This window comes from Brachycentrus maculatus, unplaced genomic scaffold (assembly GCF_059751285.1).
Source record: "Brachycentrus maculatus isolate JH-2025_06_01 unplaced genomic scaffold, ASM5975128v1 h1tg000656l, whole genome shotgun sequence".
NCBI classification, from domain to species: domain Eukaryota; kingdom Metazoa; phylum Arthropoda; class Insecta; order Trichoptera; family Brachycentridae; genus Brachycentrus; species Brachycentrus maculatus.
This window is the reverse complement of record NW_028281391.1, coordinates 59096-81905: the sequence shown is the minus strand read 5'-3', so window position 1 is coordinate 81905 and position 22810 is coordinate 59096. Positions and strand designations below refer to the sequence as shown.

Sequence of the window (22810 nt, the reverse complement as noted above, 5' to 3'; positions counted from 1 at the left end):
TGATCCAAAGATAATAGATACCCAAAGGGCCGTGTAATGACGAATAGAAAAAAAAGAGAGCTGAAGGGCTACCAATTTTAGCCCAAAGGGCCCACCTTACCTGTCATCTGACGATAGCCGACTATTCTACGAGTATACTAGTATTTTATAAATATAATCGTACACCTGCGTCGAGTATTTCCTAGTTACGTTCGCTTGACAGAAAATGTGAGGCGTTAAAAGCGACTGGAAGTTCTAAGAACTTAGTCCGAAATTTGGAACTTTCTTCTCAACATCCTATTATAGCACATAAAGGGGATTATTTTGACTATTTTCGTGAATAATGAATAATTAAATGGTAAACAGCACAGAGAAAATTATGTTGAAGGGATGAAGAGTGGCTCAGAAAGTTGAGAAATAAGCTTTCATACCCCCTACAAGAATATATCGCATTTATATACATATCTTCTTAATTTCTTGGCCTAAATAAGTAAAAAATATATGAAATTTCAAAACGTAGTATAAGATAACAAGGCTTTATACCAGGAAGCTTTAGTTTTTTCACTGAAATCTATTATTCCATCTTTAGAACTACTTTATTTAGACTCTGGCTTACCACGTGGATAAGCAGCATTACGATTATTTTCTTAGTTATATTTTACATTACGACATAATAATATAGATGATGAAGAATATAGAAGCCTAGGTATTGACAGAGCTTAAGACGTGTAAACACTCAGACCTTTATATTCTTCTTTATCCATGTTGAAATGTCAAAAATGAAACAAAAAAATCACATGATTCTTTAAATAACTAATGTTAGACATGTCTCATTCTTCTTCTTCCATAAACCCATGTCCGCACCCTAATGGTGCATAGGGCACTGCATCATAAAAACGTAGTGTTATCTTGATCGTTAACGCATGAAGGAAAGGTGATCAGCCCTCCGCTCCAGGTACCAGTCCGGGGTAATATTTAATAAATTTTAGAGTGAAAAAATTACCTTATATTTATTTGATCCCTTCCTACCCCCAGGGAATCGAACCCAGGACCTCTAGAACGGTAGCCGAGCGTGCTGACCATAACACCGCGGAGGCGAATATGTCTTAGGTACGAGTAAACTCAGTGAGGGCACATTATTGTAATTTTAATTATGTGTATGATAAAATATAAATAAATTAATAAAAATATGTAAAACAAAGAAATTTTCATGGTTGGTAGCGGGGTTATTAATTTAGTAAGCAATGTGAGATTTATGTTTGCTTGACATATTGATATCGATTTAACCATGTTACTCTTGAAGTGTTGGAGTAATTTATTATCATCGGGATCTAATTATGTATGTTATGTCATACGATAAATACCGAGCTGTCGGGTCTCGTAACCGCGATAACTTCGAAATGACGTTAAGGCAAGACACGCTACTGTAAGTCAATATAATATATATATATATATATATATGTGTACAATAATATTATAAACGATCCAAGTAAACTCCATATACATGTTTAAGAAAATCTGATGCTAGAATCTCTAAATCTATCAATTTGACATCGAATTTGAAAGGTTAAAAGTATGACCCATTTTTCACGTTCAGGGGCTATATTTATTATTAATAAATTTATTTATAAATCGGAATAATGAACAACCAAACACATTAAAAAAAAAACAAACAAAAAACAAATATTGTATTAAAAATAATGATAAACAAATGGCTTTCTTTTTTACTTTTATTTATTACGATTCTTAAAAACTGTTTTTTTATTTGGCATAAAATTAATATTACTTTATTTACCCATCTCTACTGGTTAAGGGTTAGTAATGTAATTACAATTTAATGCATTGCCGCTCATACCATTAGTTACTTCTATCCATACTTAACCCTTAACAATGCTCCCCACCGCAGAGTGGCGTGGGTGACACTTAAACGGACAATTTCAATCACCAACTGTCACACGGCGTCACGAGTTCGTGTCGAACCGTCATTTTCTACGTTTGCTTCCTAAATCACCCCCGTGAATTATAAACCATCTATTGAAGTGCCCATTTAAATTACATCAAATGTTTTCCTTACGTGTCAACAGCGCCAACTGATAATTTTGCAGAGCGTACTATACGTAGCACGAAATGATGAGCTCAGACTAATGACAGTACAAGTAATATTTTAGCAACGACGGTCTTAATGATTTCAATTAATTTTTTCTTGTACATTTTTTCACATTTAAGCTTTTCTTTATTTTTTTAATAAAGTATTTTTAATTCAGTATTCTTTGTGCATTTTTTCACATTTATGGTTTTTCATATTTTTGAGATGTTTTTTTTTTTGGATAACTTAATTGTTAATTTCCTATTATTCTTTATATTTAAAAAAAAAACAAGTTAATTGTTTTTGTCTTGTATATTTTATTAGAACAGTGACTGGGTTTCATCATTACCGATATCGTCAGACTGGTGGGAGTCTAGTCAAAATTTTGTATGTTTTACACAAGAAGGCAGGGGTTGAAATCTACGATTTTATATATTTTTTTGTTGAAAAATTAATTTAAATTGCTTATAAAGTAAAACAACTTTAACATGTATATCTTAAACCCTGATGATGACAACGTTCTTGTCGAAGCCGATTGGAGAAAAAATGTACCAATAAAAAAATGTTTATAAACAAAGTTGTTTTTCTTTATAAAATTTAAAAAATGTGCCACAAAGTATCTGCAAAAGTATTCAAGGAAAAATTTTAATTGATTGAATTTAAGAATTGTTTTACAATAATAAAACAAGTTATGGTAAGGGTTTTAAGTACAACATTTTTTTTTGTATTTCAGTTAATTTAAATAATAAGTTATAAATCTGGAACCGTTAGTTGATAACTCCTTCTAATATTGTAAAATATATTTGTAAGATTCTTCGTGAATTATTTTACGTACAAGCAGATGCTTGAAATTTTATTTTAAATTTGATTTAACGTTTATTTTAGTTCACAATATTTTAAGTGCATCCAAATCTTCGTCAACAAATTTAACATTTAAACCAGCTGGTTTAAATGTAAAATTTTTGGTCAATTTGTACGTTTAATTAAAATTGAATATCATATTTTCGGGCATCTAGTATGTACAATAATTCGAGGAGAATTGTACGTATTTCATAAAACGTCTCTAAATAAAAAAAATCACAACTCAACCGTAAATGGTTTTGAGACTAATCCAGATTTGAACGTTCAAAATTTTGTTATATTTATATATATATGTATATATATATATATATATATATATATATATATATATATATATATATATATATATATATATATATATATATATATATATATATATATATATATATTTATATATATATATATATATATTTATATATATATATATATATATATATATATATATATATATATATATATATATATATATATGTATATATATATGTATATATATATATATATATATATATATATATATATATATATATATATATGTATATATATATATATATGTATATATATATATATATATATATATATATATATATATATTTATGTGTATATATATATATATATATATATATATATATATATATATATATATATATATATATATATATAAATATATATATATATTTATATATATATATATATATATATATATATATATATATATATATATATATATATATTTATATATATATATATATATATATATATATATATATACATATATGTATATATATATATATATATATATATATATATATATATATATATATATATATATATATATATATATATATATATATATGTATATATATATATATGTATATATATATATATATATATATATATATATATATATATATATATATATATATATATATATATATATATATATATATATATATATATATATATATATATATATATATATATATATATATATATATATTGATTAGCGAGTTCTCAATAACGTATTTAAATACTTACATCATTCGTAATTCAAGCTTATCAGAGACGTGCAGTCCCAGGGTTTCAGGAGGCTTCAGGATGTGTTTCATAACAAGACTTACGTAATACTTGCTTCCAGGACGGACATGTTGCGGCGGCGGTTTGTAGTTTAATTAACTATGAATCCTTTTAGAGTCCGAGCCGCTGGAATATGCACTGCCACAATCCCCTGACCTCCTATTCCTATCAACACAGCTGAAATAGGTTTAGTTCTCTGTCAGATATGGACTGTAAACCTATATACGGAGTCAGGGCTCTCCTAGCCCGTTTGACACTAGGAAATTCCTTTAATTACTTAAATACACCCCTGTCTCTCTGGGAAGAGGAATGGGTAGCACTTTGGCTGTCATCAATAATGTGCACAACATTTTGAGTTTGTCCAAATGCTTGTTCACAATATCTGGATTATCTCCAATTACAGGAGTTATCCTTATATTATTTTTTGACATCTCATCAAAGATGAATGAATCACTAATAGATGTCTCTAGTGAAGTTCTAGTGATTCAAGAATAATGTTTCAAAATTGGTTTATATATATATATATATATATATATATATATATATATATATATATATATATATATATATATATATATATATATATATATATATATATATATATATATATATATATATATATATATATATATATATATATATATATATATATTTATATATATATATATATATATATATATATATATATATATATATATATATATATATATATATATATATATATATATATATATATATATATATAGAGAGAGAACTTCCAAGAATTTGAGTAGTGTGGTTGTCAATAATGGGTAGAATTGGTGAATTTTACACGTGTGTAAGGTGATCACTTAAACCAGCCTATGACGCTCGTCAGCCTCGTAAATACCCAGACTTTCATATTCTTCTTCATCTTTGATGAAATGTAAAAAAATAATATGAAAAACTCCTGTAATTGGAGATAATCCAGATTTTTGAACAAGTATTTGGACACACTCAAAATGTTGTGTATATTTTATATCCCAAATGTATCATGTATCCCTTTTTAAAGATTCGTGTTTCTTTTTATAAAATCTCCAAATACCAGAATCGGTGTAATATAATATAAATCGCAGCACGAGTTGTTACGGGAAGTTAATCTGCCAACACGTGAAGGGTAAACCTGGGATAAAATAAGATTACAAATATTTGAATTGAGATCTGCGCTCAAGATATTTGTTTATTCAAAAAATCGTTCGCACTATGAATCAATTTTCAATCCACCCTACAGAGTGACGCGATCCCGACATTAATCCCCTGTTCGCCTCCCTTGAATCTGGGTATCTGATTCCAATACCACAACCGAGATATTCGCATATCATTAAAATATTGAATGGTTTCCCGATGGTAAAGTTGGAAAAATATTTTCCATCCTTCGGCAATTTCACGCTTCAACAATCATTCACCCTCTCGTCCTTACGGCCCGTTCCACTTCTTACCACATTTCCGCCCTTATCTTCTCCACAACCACCCTCTTGGATTCTTCCTTCGACTTGGATTCTCCTCGTTCCCATATTTGGAAAGAATTCATTATCCCCTGATTTCGGATTAGTCTATCCTTCGTCTTAAATTTTATCAGGCCGATCAGATTACAAACTGAAGCTTTTTCTGTTGTTGTTTTCAATATTACTTAAAGTATTGCCTAATCAAATATAACACAAAAACAAACTCAAAAACACCTTAAAAAAAAATAAACACTCATTGATTCATCAAATTACTAATTAATTAAGCTTTCGTATTGAATTTAAAATAAAAAAAACATATAAGTAATTGATTATTTCTCATTTTATTTTCAGTATACTTGAATAAAGTGTGTAATCGGAATTAAGTTTTTTACCGACATTTTTTTATTATCTTTATTATAGAAAAGTGGATAAAACTATAAAGCTGTTATTTTATTATATTAAGTGAGCAAGTCATATGTTTTTCTTTTACATAGAAAAATGGCTGTTCTTTATAATTGTTATTAAACATTTTTGATTATTTATATAAACAACCTTCTACATACCAAAAAAGTGCATTTTTGGTATGTAGAAAATAATATTTGAAAAAACAAGATTTCATATTTATTACATATTGGTGTAATGAAATAAAAACGCTGATAATATAACTAAATATCCTTTTCACGTCAGTTTGCTTGTATTTTCTGAATCCTCTCATTTAACACTACCCTGTATGCATGGCGGAAACCCGGATGTATTAGGGGTGTCCCAGTGGTGATTTTACGCTCGAACAAGCCTTCACCTACACGGATCCTTGTAGGCGTAGATATTGGGAATCACAATCGAACCAAGGGTGAAATGTTTGATCCGCCCTCTGGATCTAGGCGCTGCAAGTTCTATGGGCAATACGACCTGCTTTCCGGGGGTTTAAGGCTCTATAGAGCGAGGAAAATTCCTGAAAAAACCTCGCGTAAGCTCGTTTTTGTTTGTTTCATTTTTTACCGTGAAAAAATGTGATAGAGTTGCTGTATGTAATTGAAAATCAATTTATGTTCCAGTGGCATAATAGAACTGGTTTCTTTTTTCGTAGCGTGAACCAACGTATTTGTTACCACGGTAGAAATGAAAAATTGAATTTGTTCATAATTTGGTGATTGAAGATATAAATATGTCATCGAAACGATATAATATATGTACACAAGTAGATATACGTATATGACATACAAAAATAATAAATTAAAACTTAAATAATTTGGAAACCAAAAATCTTTTATGTATCTTAAGCATATCTAAATAAACATAAATTGCTCTTTCAAAGAGGAGTTTTTACGTCTTACAAAGATGTCTAGTGAATAAAGTTTTTTTTTAAACATGAAAATGTACTCGTATAATACCAAATTTGAAATTTTTCTAACATCGTTTAAAAAATACAATTATAAAAGAATTTAAAGATTTTTATTTTGAATTTTTCACAAAAACCAAAAATATCTACATATAAATTATTCTTTGTACTATATTAGCAGTGTTGTGTTAGCCATTAAATTTATTTCTTTTCTTCTTCTTTTTTTGGTATATACATACATACATACCATTTAAACAAAACAAACAAAAAATAATTAATTAATCAATTCGTCATATTTTTTGAGGTCATATCTGTATTTCAAGTTAACATTTACATAAATACCATTTATTATTAAATTAAGTTGTGTGTTTCGATGCACTTTGCATCATACTCGACATTCGAAACGTACACCAAAACACGAGTTATGGTATAGTTGCAAAATTAGTGGTATATACAGAGTAAATGTTTAATTTACACAAATTAAACCACTTATCACACGATTTTCGTTTTCTGAGGTAATTTATTACTAAACATATTTTACTAATTATTTATTATTGAAAACAAGTAAAAATGAAATAAGAAATGTATTTTACAACATTTTGAATGTCTCCAAATACTTGTTTACAAAATCTGGATTATCTCCAATTACAGAAACAAATATTCCAATTAATATAAGAGTTTCTGTTTAGTAAAAAGCTTCTTTACATCTCACCAATATATGTCTCTAGTGAAGTTCTAGTGATTCAAGAACAAGGTTTCTAAATTGGTTCACATATATATGTAGAACTTCCAAGAATTTGAGTAGTGTGGTTGTCAATAATGGGTAGAATTGTTGAATGTTACACGTGTTTAAAGTGATCACTTAAACCAGCCTATGACGGTTTTCAGCCCCGTAAATACCCAGATTTTCATATTCTTCTTCATCTTTATGAGATGTCAAAATATAATATAAGAAATATAATGCTTACCATTTTTTTTTGTAAACAAGGAAGTCAATGTTTCATCAACACGATAACATATTATAACAAATTTGTAATTTGAAATAACACTTTCAAAAGTAATATTACATTGTATGTCTCTACATCACAAAATATTTTCTTCCGTGAATACGTCACGAGTCCTGAAATATCATGAAACATTTTCAGTAGATAATATTACGAGGAGAATAATAAAATAATGAAATAAATATTATATGTTCGAGTACCTTCAGTGATAAACTCAGGCATTATGATAGTCATAAAAGCATTTCAACTTGTCAGATTTTACCCAGTTTATGGATGAACTATAACCTTCTCTTATATTTATGTTACATAATAAAAAAATATAAAACCTTTCATTGCTAGTAGAAAGAGGCTTATTGTTTTCATAAAGTAAGATACCATGAGTTTATTGACATACTGAAGAATAGTGGTTATGCTTCAAAATAATCATGAAAATAAATTTTATTTATTGTTGTTTCATTAATTGTGTGAATACCTTTTCATTTTTATTTTAGGTTTTATTTTCTGGACACCACTTTTTTTAAATAATTTATTGTTTCACGTATAACGATGCATTCCGCACAATTTTCAAACACCGTATATGTATACGGTGTTCTTTAATATTGCGGGGTATTGAAATATGTGCTACCATAGATTTTAAGATAAAATCATATTTACCAACCAAAACTAAAATTTAAATTATGTTATGATTAAAAAATAACTCTGTCTTAAAATCACATTAAATATTTTATTATAACCTAATTTAAACGTCTACCGATTTTGAAGCTAACCACGACTTTTTCAAGATTTATTTAAATTATGTCAATTTTAAGGGTGTCTCAATTTGATTTGAGATATGTTTCATTGTTCCCTTTTTTATGAAAGAAGGTAGAAGTCTGAACATCTCAAGGCCTACAACCTTGCATTTGACTGGCTTAAGAGATCACTTTTTATACTTATCTAACATTCACCATTATGTCCATTATTGAACATCCATAGTGTATTAATTTTTGAAATCTGTATAAACTTATGTAGTCCGCCTCCGTGGTGTAATGGTCAGCGTGTTTAGCTACCGTACTGGAGGTCCCGGGTTCGATTCCCAGGGGGGGTGAAAAAAAATATTATTGATTTTACACTTTAATATTTATTTAATATTACCCTGGACTGGTTCCTGAAGCGCAAGAGTGATCACCTTGCCTTCATGTAAGTAATGATCAAGATAACATTACGTCAATTCAATGCAGTGCCCTATGCACCATTGGGTGCGGATAAGGGTTATAATAATTATAATATACTTGTTTATATTATTTTAAACTGCACTCAGTTATAAGGAAATTTAGTTATTGTTTAGATAAATTATTGGGACGTGAAATAAGCACTTATTTACGTAATGAATGTTATATCACATTTTAAATTAATTCTATGCAATTATGCAGTAAACAACGTTAATTTAGCTTAAAATCGTTGACAGAAAACTGAAAGCTAGTTGACAGCTTCAGGGATGACAAAACAGACATCAAAACATAAAAAATGGATAGAAAATGCTTACTGTTTTGATTACAAGTCAATTGATTGAATCGTAGAAACAGTCAACCTATGCAATATAAATTTGTATGTATTTTGTCAGAACGAGTCACTCCAATTTATACCAAACATTTTTCTCAGTAACACGAGCCTCATATTAAGTAAATAATAACTTTTACTATTCAAGTTAAATCATACAGTTTTTAAAAAATTACTTAAAATATTGAGTTTTGACGTTACTTTACCGATGTGGATTCTGTGGTTTTACGACCCTCAAGGACCCTAGCTAAGAAATATTTTGACCATGCAATCTGACCCAAAGGCAAGTTAACCTTCGATTAATCTTTTATTATTTTGCTGTCCAATAAACAACAATATACAACTTATCACATTATAAAATATTTCAAATCGCTTTAAGGTAGCTTTAGAGTTATATTAGCTATCCGAAATCTCTATATTTTATTTTTAAATGTTTTTTTTTTACATTAATATGCTCCTTTAAGTGTGCTGAGATATTAATTTACACTAGTGGTCGTGTAGAAATATTTAACTTTCAATGGAAAAACAAGTATTTTTTGTATTTAAAAGAGACTGAAATTTAAAAAAAACTTATTGAATATTTTTGAATACTTTAATTTTAAAACAATCGGTTTAAAATGGTTCAGAGGCCCTGTTTCACCCTAAATTAAATGTAATTCCACGTCGCGACTAAATTGCTATTGCGTTTGTCCCTCGTTGGCTAAATGTTTATGAAGTTATGGAGATCGTTGAAACTGCAGTGAAACTGAAAAGAGTAAATACAAATTCCATTCGTTTCTGGACTCATTATAATTTCAACTGCAAAATGCGACAAATAAATTTGAACACATCATTACGTGTCACAATATTATCATTATTTTGTCGGACTCTCAATAAAGTGTAATCACTGAAACACACCGATTCCTAAATTAAAAGATGAAATTTAGATAAAACTCATTAACCATCATGCTGCTTCCACACAGGGGTAGGCAGAGAGAATAGAACGCCTAACCAATCTGTCTTTGCAAACAATCCTTGCCTCTTCCACATCAATGCAAAGGAGATGCATTAATCAAATAGTTTTTTTTATTAAAAAATATATATTATAAATAGATTTCTGACAAATTTCTTTCATTTCAAAAAATCATTTTTATACGAAAAAAATGTAAGTCTGAGTATTCTAGGACTCAAGACCTGGCATTGGGCTGGCTGTAGTAATTGACTATGTGCAGTACTATCAGCCAAAATTTCACATTTATCGAAATTATAAATAACATACGAAAGGAATCCAATGACATTGAGTACACATATTACTGCCAGCCAGAATTCCAAATCAATCACAATTATTAATTTCATACGAAAGTAATCCATTGCATAAATTAGTCTTTTGAAGTTGATTCAACACGGATGCTCAGTAATGGACAGAATAGAATAGAAAACGTTACACAATTGTATAAAGTGATCCCTTATGGTAACCAAATACCGAGTCGTTAACCTTGAAATTCTCAGGCTTCAATATTTTTTCGTTTAAAAACAATAGATGCTTCGCATCAGCTAAAGCATTAATAATATTTAAATTTATTTTATTTACGAGAGATATTTTGCCTTGGGTGTTTTCAGAAGCATAAAAACTTGTCTCTCTAACAAATATTTAAGTACGCCACTGAGACTAAACGTATCAGAATTATACTAACGTGTGCATTGAGCAAAAAAATATCTCCAAACCCTTCGCCAAAAAGCTCAGGTAAGGTACGTAGCATTTTCCATATGTAAGGAATTTTTATTACATCAGTATGAAAAAACTAGCCGTAAAATGTATCCACTCTCCCGCAGAACATAAAATAACTTTCAACAAATAGCTTGCATGTAGATACGAGATATCTTTCCTTCAGTCGTAAAGTCAAAGCATTTCTCGTGTCGAAAGCAATAGAGATTTTTACAATAAGGGAATCCGGATTTACTCACATGAAATTCTTGGTTTTATTCTATCGGATTATTATACCAGGGATGAAAATGATAACGACTATCTTGCTTCGAAAGTGACCTCAGAAGACCTGCGTTACCAAAGGTTTTTGGGAGAAATAATTTTTTTGAACATTAATATATTATTAGATTAAAACCAATATTTTTAGCTTTTCCACTTTATTTTTATTTGACCAGCGACCGGGTTTCGTCGTTACCGACATCATCGGACTGGTTGTCTTTGGTTGTCTTTGGTTGTTATCATTCAGACTGGTTTCGTCGTTACCGACATCATCAGACGGACCAGTCTGATGATGTCGGTAACGACGAAACCCGGTCGCTGGTCAAATAAAAATAAAGTGGAAAAGCTAAAAATATTGGTTTTAATCTAATAATATATTAAAATGCAATTCCATCACGAAGTGTCAGTGGATGATATAAATTTTTAAACATTTATCTCCATATGTTCACTAACAGTATTAATTTAATACCATTCAATCATTTGGAGTTATGATTAATATTTATTTAATAACAAAATAGAAAATTATGTTAAATCAAGGAACAAGTATAATCTCTAAAATCGATTATTTGTTGAAATTTACGTTTATCATCACAAAGTAATATAACACTCACTAAAACTATTTTATACCCACAAAGTATAATGTAACGTTTGTAGGTTTTAATAATTTTTATTTGTTTATGAGTTATTTTTAATGATTATTTGTTCGCCTCCGTGGAGTTACGGTTAGCATATTTAGCTATCGTGCTGGAGGTCCTGGGTTCGATTTCCAGGGTGAGTGAAAATAAATATTTATGTATTAATATTAAATCAAACACAGATTTTTTGAGTTTACTTAGTTATATTTTATTAATAAAAACACATAAAAAATTATATTGTGACAATTGTTTCGCCTTGTTAGGGCATTATCAAGTAGACTCAAAAAATCTGTGTTCTACAAATTTAACGCCAAATCAATAAATAAAATAAATAAAATAAAAAATAAAATAAATATTACTAATTTTCAATCTAATATTTATTTCATTTTTTGCTGGACTGGTCCCTGAAGCGCAGGAGTGATCACCTTGCGTTCATTTTAATAACGATCAAGATAACACTATGTCAATACGATGCAGTGCTCTATGCACCATTGGGTGCGGATAAGGGTTAGAAGAATAGATAACATTACTTAAATTTATGTAAAAAAAGTATACAATTTAATACTTCAATTTTACAACATTTTGAGTGAGTCCAAATGCTTGTTCACAAATCGTACATACATCACTTTAGGTTTTAAATGCAGCATAATTTCATTTTCATTTTTTAGCGAATGAAATAAAAACTTATTTTAGGTTGCAGAAAAGGTTTCTATTTTAACCTTATCCATTTGATGTAAGAAAGGTGTCTTAGGTACTAAGGACACTTAGTTATGACAGTTTAGATGATCAATCTGTGATGTACAAGTTCATAGTTTGAGACACCAAGTTCTCAACTCAAAACTTAGTTTATCAAACTAGACATGACGGATTTACATTCATATATCAAATCAAATATATAAGACAATATTTTTACATTTACTTGTCAAATTCAATATTTTATTTGAGCTTTTATCCGAGAGAGCGAAATTGCTTTTGTGATCTTCTATGCGATCGATATCACATATTATATTTTATAAGTTTGCAACACTTGTTAAAGTAATCCTGGAAGAATATCTTTCAGGATCCTCACTTTTGTAATAACAGTTGATAAGATCGTGGTAAGTAAAATTTATTTATGGTTAAACTTTCAAAACAATTTCTGTATTTATTAAAGTCGAACTAGTATTGTAGAAGCTAAATTAATTTTTATTTTGTGTAAATAACTGTTTATTTTATTACCATATCCAATTATTAATTTTATCCTTTCGGATCAAAGGTAATGATTGTAGACCAAAATACAATTAATATTTGAAGCATTAAATTTCTGATATATCCAGACTTCCATATTCTTCTTCATCTATGTTGGGATGTCAAAAAACTAAATCCGTTTAAGTGTTTGTCAGTAGGTTTTATATCGAGTACATTTAAATATTTAAATATTCAAAAATGATGGCAAACAATTAATAGTATCAGTTTAAGAATATTGTTGATGGTTTAATAATAAAATTAATTAAAAAAGCAACCGTTATACGAAACCTTACGTAAAGTTTTATTGAATTTATAAGGAATGTATTAAATTACATTCAGCAAGAATAGTTACTCATAAATTTATTTTACTGAGAATTTTTTAATAAAAAAAAGGTTAGTTTTCTCTATCAAAGAGAAATTTATTAATATATTCTGTTTTCAGAATACAAATCATTTCCAAAGATGAATATCATTTCTACCCGACTATAAAATTTTTAGACTGTACAAATTTTCAGTAAAATTACCCTGAAAAAAACAACAACAAAAAATCGTATGGTTTAAAGGATTTTTTTATTTTCATAAAAAGCATAGATTTATTTAAAGAAAAAATAGTTTTTTTTTAAATGCAGAAACCCACCAAGCCATGCCACCATGTGTGCCTTGTCGGTGGAGTTTTTTTTACTTACATTTTTTTTGTTTTTATCCATATTAACCTAATATACTCCTACTCCTTCTACTACCATCACGGCTCCTTTTTGCAGGGGTTTAGAAAGGGCATAGAATGCCACAAGCATCCATCGTTACATAATAAATATGTTTTATATATTTTATGTACTAAAGTGGTTGAAGATTATCAGTAATAACTCTCTAGCACAATGACTTTGATTTATTTTTAACAAAGTTTTCTAGGTAACTCTAAGTAAGTGACTGGTTTCTGGGAGAGACACGATTGTGGCTATTCTGTTGTCACCAACATACCCACAATCTTTAAACATATAATAAAACAACAACTTTTATGTTTTTTTAAAGCATTTATTTAATTTGACCAAAAAAATATCAAATGTCCCCATTTACTGTGGGTATGTCCAATTTTGGAAAAAAAAATGTTTATTTTATTTTAATTATTTTAATTGGAAACGGAATGTGTAAAAGTTGACAAAAATCTATGAGGCAACAAGATAAAGGATTTAGTGGTGACAAGACTTTGTGACAAACCTCGATTGAGATAAGATATTTAATCCATTGTGTCTATTGTATTGTTGTTAATATTGCACTGTTTTTAGTGATAAACCTTATTCATTTTATTATTATTTATAACAAACTCTACACATCCACTTTCATTTTTAAGGCATGCAAACTTGATATGCTATAAATCCTTGTGCGTAATTTCAGGCGTAAAGGCAAGGAAAATTTTCTAAGAAAACTAATAAATCATAAAACAAAAACAAAAAATTATTTGACTATTTGCGAGTTTCGTTGTTATTGATATCGTAAGACTGATGTCGGTAACGATGAAACGCAGTCACTTGTCAAAAAATGTGGAAATAATCTTTATATATTTAGTTATTGCTTTACAAGTATTACGTAAAGTACAGCTCTACCGAGAAATGTCGTATTTAACATTTGAGATGCTCAGACTTCCATCTTCTTTCCTATATATTTGATGTATAGAGATACCGATAATATCAGTATATCATCCGTAAGATGAATAATCCAGTGTTTGATACAATTAAATATTTTATTTAATAGTAATTAAATATTTTACGTATTTAAAGAGGGTTGTAAAAAAGTCATTTTGGAATAAATATTTTTTTTATAAAATTCTATTATTAGATCCCGCAAATTAAATGTAAGAAATATATGTTTAAAAAATAGCAGACACTTCAATTAAACTGTAGACAGGACTCGAATAACAATAAAAGTTTTCCGTTTAACTTAAAGCATCCAATTTCGCTAAGGAGCGCTATGCAAATTACTGAAGGCAATAGGTTCACTCAAACAAAGATTACAATTCTAAAAGCGTTAACTGTTAGTAATTAGTTTTTTTTCATTAAGATTAAATAGGAAATTGTAATTAAATAATACGTCTTGAACGATAAAATACAATCGTGAGTTTTTATGCATTTTACATATTTTTTTCAAAATATGTATTGGAAAATTACTTGATTTTTTTTTAATATATTGAAAAAAAATCACCTCTTACCTTTAACAACTCTTTTCTTTTTAAAACCATTTCTTCGATTTGGAGAAAAACTTACTTTTTCAATATAAAAACGGTTTTTAAGCAAAACATTCAATTTCATCAAATTTTACCTGGGCTTCAAGAAGATTTTTATCGTATTTTGGACCTAATGTATTGTGGTAGTCAATCATGGGTGGAATGGTGAATCCTATACGTGTGTAAACTAATTACTTCTACCAGCCCATAACAGAATGCCCAAACTTCAATATTTTTCTTTATTTTTCTTTATTTTTGAGATAACACTAAAAAATCCTTATAAAAATAAACGTATTTTGAAATCGTTAATTAAGCTCTACTATTTCGTATGAATCATTTATTCCTTTAAAAATATTATTTACATTTTACGCGGAATATTTACTACATAATGTTTACCCTCAAAAATATTTCAAAACCAATTTCGCAGAGTATTTTTATTTCAATTTAGAGTTCGTACATCAAACAGCTAAAATACTGTGCTAGGTGTCAGCTTTATGTAAGCCGCATGAAAATTATGCGGGGAACGTTTTTTCCTGAAATATTCCAATAAGCCAAGGGGAAGCAGGCGTTCCGTTCTAAGCTGGATGTGTGAAGTGTTATTTTTTTCAATTACTTCGCGAGAAAGACAATATCCCTCTAGAGACATGCATAAGTTTCCCTTCCTATCAAAAATGAAAATAACCATTTCAAACCATCATTCAATTCGGCGCTATACAAGTTTCTATGAAGCTTTTTCACAAAAAAATGTTAGTCATAAATATAATATGATACATTTGCAATAATTTCAAAAAAATCAGAAGTATGTTGTCAATCATGTGTAGAATGGTGAATGTTGCACTTGTTTAAAGTGAAATGTGAATGTTGCACGTAGCCAGCCTATGCCATGTAGTAAGCCCTTTATATTCCCAGACAGAAATTCTTATTCATCTATATTGAGATGTCAAAATATAAAAATTACTTCTAAGTGTAGAAGCCCTAATTTGTGAACAAGGATTTGGAAATACCAATAATGTTGTGAACAAAATAACAGGTAAAATTATAAGGTGCATGAAATAGAAATCTTATTTTCAGGAGTCTCTTAACATGTAAAATAATCCGGTTAGGATCTTGCATAAATCTAAAATAAAAGGGTCTTTCACAGTCGAAAGTCTCCCAACAACGCAACGGTACCTATAATGGTTGTTTGTTTTGCTATTCTTTCTTCAAACATGTAACGATTATTTCAATATTTAGTTATTTTACTGTTATTAGCTACAATTAAGACCTTCCTTCTACTCACAAGCAATGCTGCGTTGAACTGACCTGTTTTCACAGTTGTCATTAATTCAACCCCTTTTCCGTACCTCAGTGGTGCGTAGGGCACTACATCATACAAACGCAGTGTTATCTTGATCGTTAACACATTAAGGAAAGGTGATCAGCTTTCCGGTCCAGGGTAATATGGAATTAAATAAAAGTGTGAAAAAATCACTTATATTTATTTGCCTCCCCCCCCTGGGAATCGAACCCGGGACCTCCAGAACTGTAGCATTACGCTATGGAGGTTTTTACAGTTAGGGCTTGTAAAATCTGAAATAATCATTCGCCCACGTTGTATCATATCTTGGAAACAGGGTAGCAAATTACGCCCCAAACGACCGAGCGCTTTAGGCTTTGTAATACGGCGCCGCAGGTGTGCGGTGGCAGTCGAAAGTTGAGCATGATTTATAATAATATGACACGAGGCGTCAACGAAACGCCACTTTGTATTTCGACTCAAGTCACATTTGGATATGGCTGCCTCGAACAGTGGCGAGAGTTGTCTCAAACTCTTTGTTGTTCAGTAGCGCGCAGAATGTCTTATTTGCCAATCTCTGTGACAAAGACAATGTATTCTAGGGCTGTCTTACTTTAGAGAGCTTTATTTATATGACGTATCGAACTTGTATGATACATCATATGTCGTATGGTATAACAAATTAATTAATTAATAACTTAAATAATTAAAATGTAGCTTTGTTTATAGTGATTTTAAAACAAAGTTAGGTTTTAATTTTTAAAATGGAAAATCACAAAGTTAGTGCTTCAAATATAAATTTTAACTAATAACTATTGAAAATTTAATATATTTTTTGGCATTCATTTTGTAAGACGTGATTTAATTGTAATCGAAAACAATTGTTTTTTTACAACTTGGTGTCATATTTATTTTTATCGACTAGTTTCTTTATTGAGATTGGTATATTGAGATAATTTTGATTGGTGAAGTATTTGAACACACTCAAAATGTTGTAAATAAATTAACTGGCTGAATTATAATTTAAAAATAAAATTGGAAGAGATATTTTCTAGCGGTTTTTGAGTATGTGAATAAAAATCAGGATTCGGACCTCACACATAAATGAATGAGTTTGTGCTAAATGAAATTAAGCTTCTATAATCTCACCAAATATGTCTCTAGTGAAATTCTAGTTGATTCAAAGAGTTGGTTTCGAAATTGATCAATAGAATTAGAAGTTCCAAGAATTTGAGTAGTGTCGTTGTCAATCATGGGTAGAATTGGAACACGTGTGTAAAGTGATCACTTAAACCAGCCTATGTCAATCGTAAGCCCCATAAATGCCCAGACTTCCATATTCTTCTTCATCTTTGTTGAGATGTCAAAAAATAATATGACAACAATTAATGTCACAACATTTTGAGTGTGTCCAAATACTTGCTCACAAACCTGGGTTTCTCCACTTGGAAGTTATTTACATTTTGACATGTCAACATAGATGAAGAAGAATATAGAAGTTTGAATTTTTTACCAAGCTTACGACCTGTCATAGGCTGGTTACCTTAAATTAACATTTTTACTCATTTAGATTTATAAAAATGTCATCACATAATGTATTTTATCAATCAAATACAATAAATCATTCATATTTGTAAAGAATGTACATGATTTTACAGCATTTAAATAATATTTAACGCATTTTTTTATATTCTTACTGCGTTCTATGTAAATGAAGGAAGCGCTTCTTCATTCTCAAACTTCCCCCACTTCTTTCTTTCTTTTTTTCATCCCTTAAGTCTGGGATGATTTCCCACAGGTGCGAGGGGGAGAGAAAGGTTATACGGGATTACAAATTGACGCCACAAACTTCCACGCATTCAGGATACTTGAAAAATTAAAATGTTTTCTTTAATCAACGCAAAAATATTCCACTCATATCCTCGTGAAATATGAGGAAGCTCCATCTTGGTGTTTAAGTATGCCACTTTTTACTTTAAATGTAGTTTGTCCTTCACAAAGCTTTTAAATATAATTATTTGCATAATATGTAAACCCAGCTTTACATTGACGGTATATGTGCGTTTATAAAAGTTGTAACGAGCCATTAAAATATTAAAACTTTAAAGTTTTTTTTTGTTTCACTAAAATATTTTAAATATTTCTTAAAAATTTAAAAGAAATACTTAACTTTTTACATCCTTGAAGATAATCCAGATTGTGAACAAGTACTTAGACACACTTAAAATGCTAACTCATTAAAAATTTACTCATTGTCTAACTTTTTAATTTATGTTATGTATAAAACGTGTCTGAACAGGAATAATGCTTAGTGAAAAATAAATGCTTCATCTCTGTTCATACACTAATTTACTAACGAAGCATGACGCCGCTTCTTGGTAGGGGTAGGCAGCGAAAATAGAACGCCACACCACTCTGTGTTTACAAACACTCTTCGCCTCTTCTGCATTGATGAATCTCATAGTATATGAATACTTACAGATTATTTTGACTCCTAACCAGACCACATTAAAATCTTTGCCATTCTTGATCGTGACAAGTTTTCCTCGGTCAATCTCTGTTCCTTGTTCCAACTGCATTCGCCACTTAAGGGGTAGGCAGAGAGAATAGGACGCCACACCAATCTGTGTTTGGAAACATTATTCGCCTCTGCCACATTCACGCATCTCGTCATACACATCCGACCAGTATTATTCCAGCTCCTGATCTAAACACTTTTAATTATTTTAAATACTTGATCATGCCATGTTAACCTCAGTATTTCTCTGCTTCTTTTTTCAACCACATTTGCCTCGTGAATTTGTGTGTTTTTTTTTAATATCTTAATCCTGAGTTAGCGGATAAAAATTTGGACACACTCAAAATATCAGATCTTTAATTTAATGTTTTTTTTCTTTGCAGTACCCATATCGGACGTCCAGGGTGTGCTGAATAAGAAGGCTGCTCTTCCATGTGATATAGAGCCTTTAGACAGAGATGATGCAGTTTCCATGGTTTTATGGTTCAAGGAATCAGATGGTGAACCGCTATACAGGTAAAACATTCTTCGTTATTTTTCAAGAACTTCAAAAATATTATTTTTCTCGGTCTAAAAATATGAAGTAAAACGTCTAAATTATTACGACCTCTGTGTTATGTACAGAACAAGGCAAGGGTTGTTTTTCAACCAAAGGTAATTATAATATAAATATTTTTTAAATTTACGTATAAAAATCCATTTCTAAAATAAAATTTTATATATTTATACTTAAACCATTCATAATATATGTATATGTAATTATTATTTTAATGCAAAACTTTAATTTAGTTTGTCAAATTTATGTTGAATTATAATTTGCAATCCCTCATTTTATTTTTATAAAATAATTTTAACAATTTCCATACGGGCTGTGACCAGAAAGGATTCTATTTGGTCAAAATAGTGAAAAAAAAGTATTTGAAAAATATATTAACTAATATATGGATAAATTATGAGATTTATATAAAAATTTCAATTACTTCATTTCTTTACTCGGTCCGTCTACGTGGTGTAATGGTGTAAATGGCAAAAAGAAAAATTTGACAAAATACAAAATTATAAAATGACTAACAATTTAATAACCTACTATTTATCTAACGCAAAAACTTAGAATGGAACAATTTAACTCGTAATATTGTAAATGCACAGAAAATTTGCCATTTTTGACGTTAAACATTAATGCGTTTGTTAATTTCAAAATTTAATTCGCTAAAAGCTACCATTAGAAAACTTTCAATTATTTAAAAAAAAACTTTTCAAACTAGAAGAGACAACTTTGAGAATCCTCTCGTGCTTAACTTCACTCAAAATTAACATGATGCGTGATCCAAGCTTCATATGGCTGACCCATTAGTCTAGCGTCGTCGTAATCAGAACAAAAAGTTTCCAACTTGATCTAGTACAAAAAAAGCTCGTGGGGTTTTAAGTTGAGCAGCGGTTGTAAAGGTCACAGGGGCCTTTAAATTACCTTTGTCAAATCCAGCCGACCTTGATGGCTCTGTAAAGGTCAAATAAAAAATTGATGTTTCGTATCTATGTGGGTTTTACAAAACAATATTGATTCGTCGTTGTTAAAATAATAAAGGTATTTTAATTTATTATTAGATTAAAACCAATATTTTTAGCTTTTCCACTTTTTTATTTGACCAGCGACCGGGTTTCGTCGTTACCGACATCATCAGACTGGTGATGTCTGATGATGTCGGTAACGACGAAACCCGGTCGCTGGTCAAATAAAAAAGTGGAAAAGCTAAAAATATTGGTTTTAATCTAATAATAAATTAAAAATGCAATTCCATCACGAAGTGTCAGTGGATAATATAAATCTATTAAAAGGTATTTTAACCATTCTGTCTGAAAATGTTATAAAAAGTTAAGTTATAAAAACTATGCTACTTATTGCCCATGGCGGATAGTGTGCTTTTTGACAGCTAAAATATTGTATGTCCAGAAAATCGGGAAATGAAACACATTTAACATGTGTGCTTATTTTAACTTTTCATTCCTTTCCATTAAGCCAGACCTAGCTACAGCAACGAATTGATAGTATAGCTTATAAGAAACATATGAAAAATGTTTTATACTAATACTGCTACTTCCATCACGCAGATTCTCTACAGGGGTGGGTAGAGACGATGGAACGCCACACTTTCCAGTCCTGACATCCTAGCTACCTTCACGTCCACACATCTAGTCATACATGCCCTCCGATCGTGGTTACTTTTGATATCACCAGATCTTAATTGATCTGCTCGTGCCAAGTCTTTTTAGGCCGTCGTTGTTCTGTTTTCCCGTTCACATTTGCCAAATATATTTTCTTAGATATTCTCTCGTTATTCATTCGCTTTACATGTCCATACCACCTTAAAGAAATTTTCCCAATCTTTTCAATCATCCCTCTAGCTCAGCCTTACATTCCTTTCATTTTTAATTTTGTCTTATAATGATTTTCCATATATATTTGTTTGAGGGAACCCATTTCAACAGCATTCACTGTGGTTTCATCCTTACTTTGCCAATTCTATGTTTTGCTTCTATACATCAGTGTCGGTACCAGTATAAGTTAATTGATTTGTCAAAAAGTATACTCTTAAAAGATAAATTTTTGTTAAATTTTCAGTGGTAATCCACCTAAAAATTAAATTCAATATAAAAGTGGAAAAGCATATTTTTAGTTCGTCATATTCTCAGGTATTTCGCAATAAACCCTCTTCGCTAAAGCGGTTATATGTAATGTTCATTTGAAATGTTTAATATGTATATGTGCTCATACGTTATTACATTTGTATGAATTAGTGCACAGTATACATATTCCGCGGTTCACATTTCTCATAAATATAAAATGAAAATATTCCTTACAAAATTTCCTCAAGAATTTACGAATAAATATTACCCTGTTTATATATCTCTCCCCCCATAAAATACACATTGATTCGGGCCTTTAAATAAATCAACATTTTATACCCACTAAGCCTTGTTCCTAAGGCTGTAATATTTGGTAGGGGTAGCAGGCCTGGAGAATATTTAAGTAAATTCTTTAAGGGTGTATGGTAATATTTCATATTTGGTGGCAAGGAAAGATAAATCGAGGGATGTAATTGCCCTAAAATCTTTTCGGACTAGATTTTCAACTAGGAGAACTATTAATATTATCCACGGGAAGGGGGGGATATTAAATGAATTATTATCAAATGAGACAGTTTTCCCTTTATTCTATCTACTGAAATACTGACTGATATTCTTCGGCGAAATGTTATATTATGTTTTATGTAATATTGATATTCAAAAACATTGGTGGCAGACAAGAAAAAAACTAGGTTCAGAATAGTCCCATATATTATATGTAAATTACCAATAATAAAACCCTTATTCGCACCGCAATGGTGCATAGGGCACTGTGTCTTATAAACGCAGTGTTATCATGATCGTTTTACACATGAAGGAAAGGTGATCAGCCCTCCGCTTCAGGTACTAGTCCATGGTAATATTGAATAAATATTACAGTGAAAAAATCACTTATATTTATTTTTACCCCCCTTGGGAATTGAACCCGGTACTTTCAGAACGGTAGCCGAGCGTGCTGACCATTACACTATGGAGGCGGACGAAAATATAACCACAATCATAA

General features: G+C 29.7%; 1 protein-coding gene across 1 annotated transcript in view; it reads left to right on the top strand.

Moving 5' to 3' along the window:
• Nucleotides 1-22810, top strand: part of LOC148300784 (uncharacterized) — a 491440-nt gene that overhangs the window by 435703 nt on the left and 32927 nt on the right. Inside the window, exon 3 of the mRNA XM_088274309.1 lies at nt 19566-19698. Coding sequence (XP_088130435.1) covers nt 19566-19698 — 133 coding nt within the window. The remainder of the gene's footprint in view (nt 1-19565; nt 19699-22810) is intronic.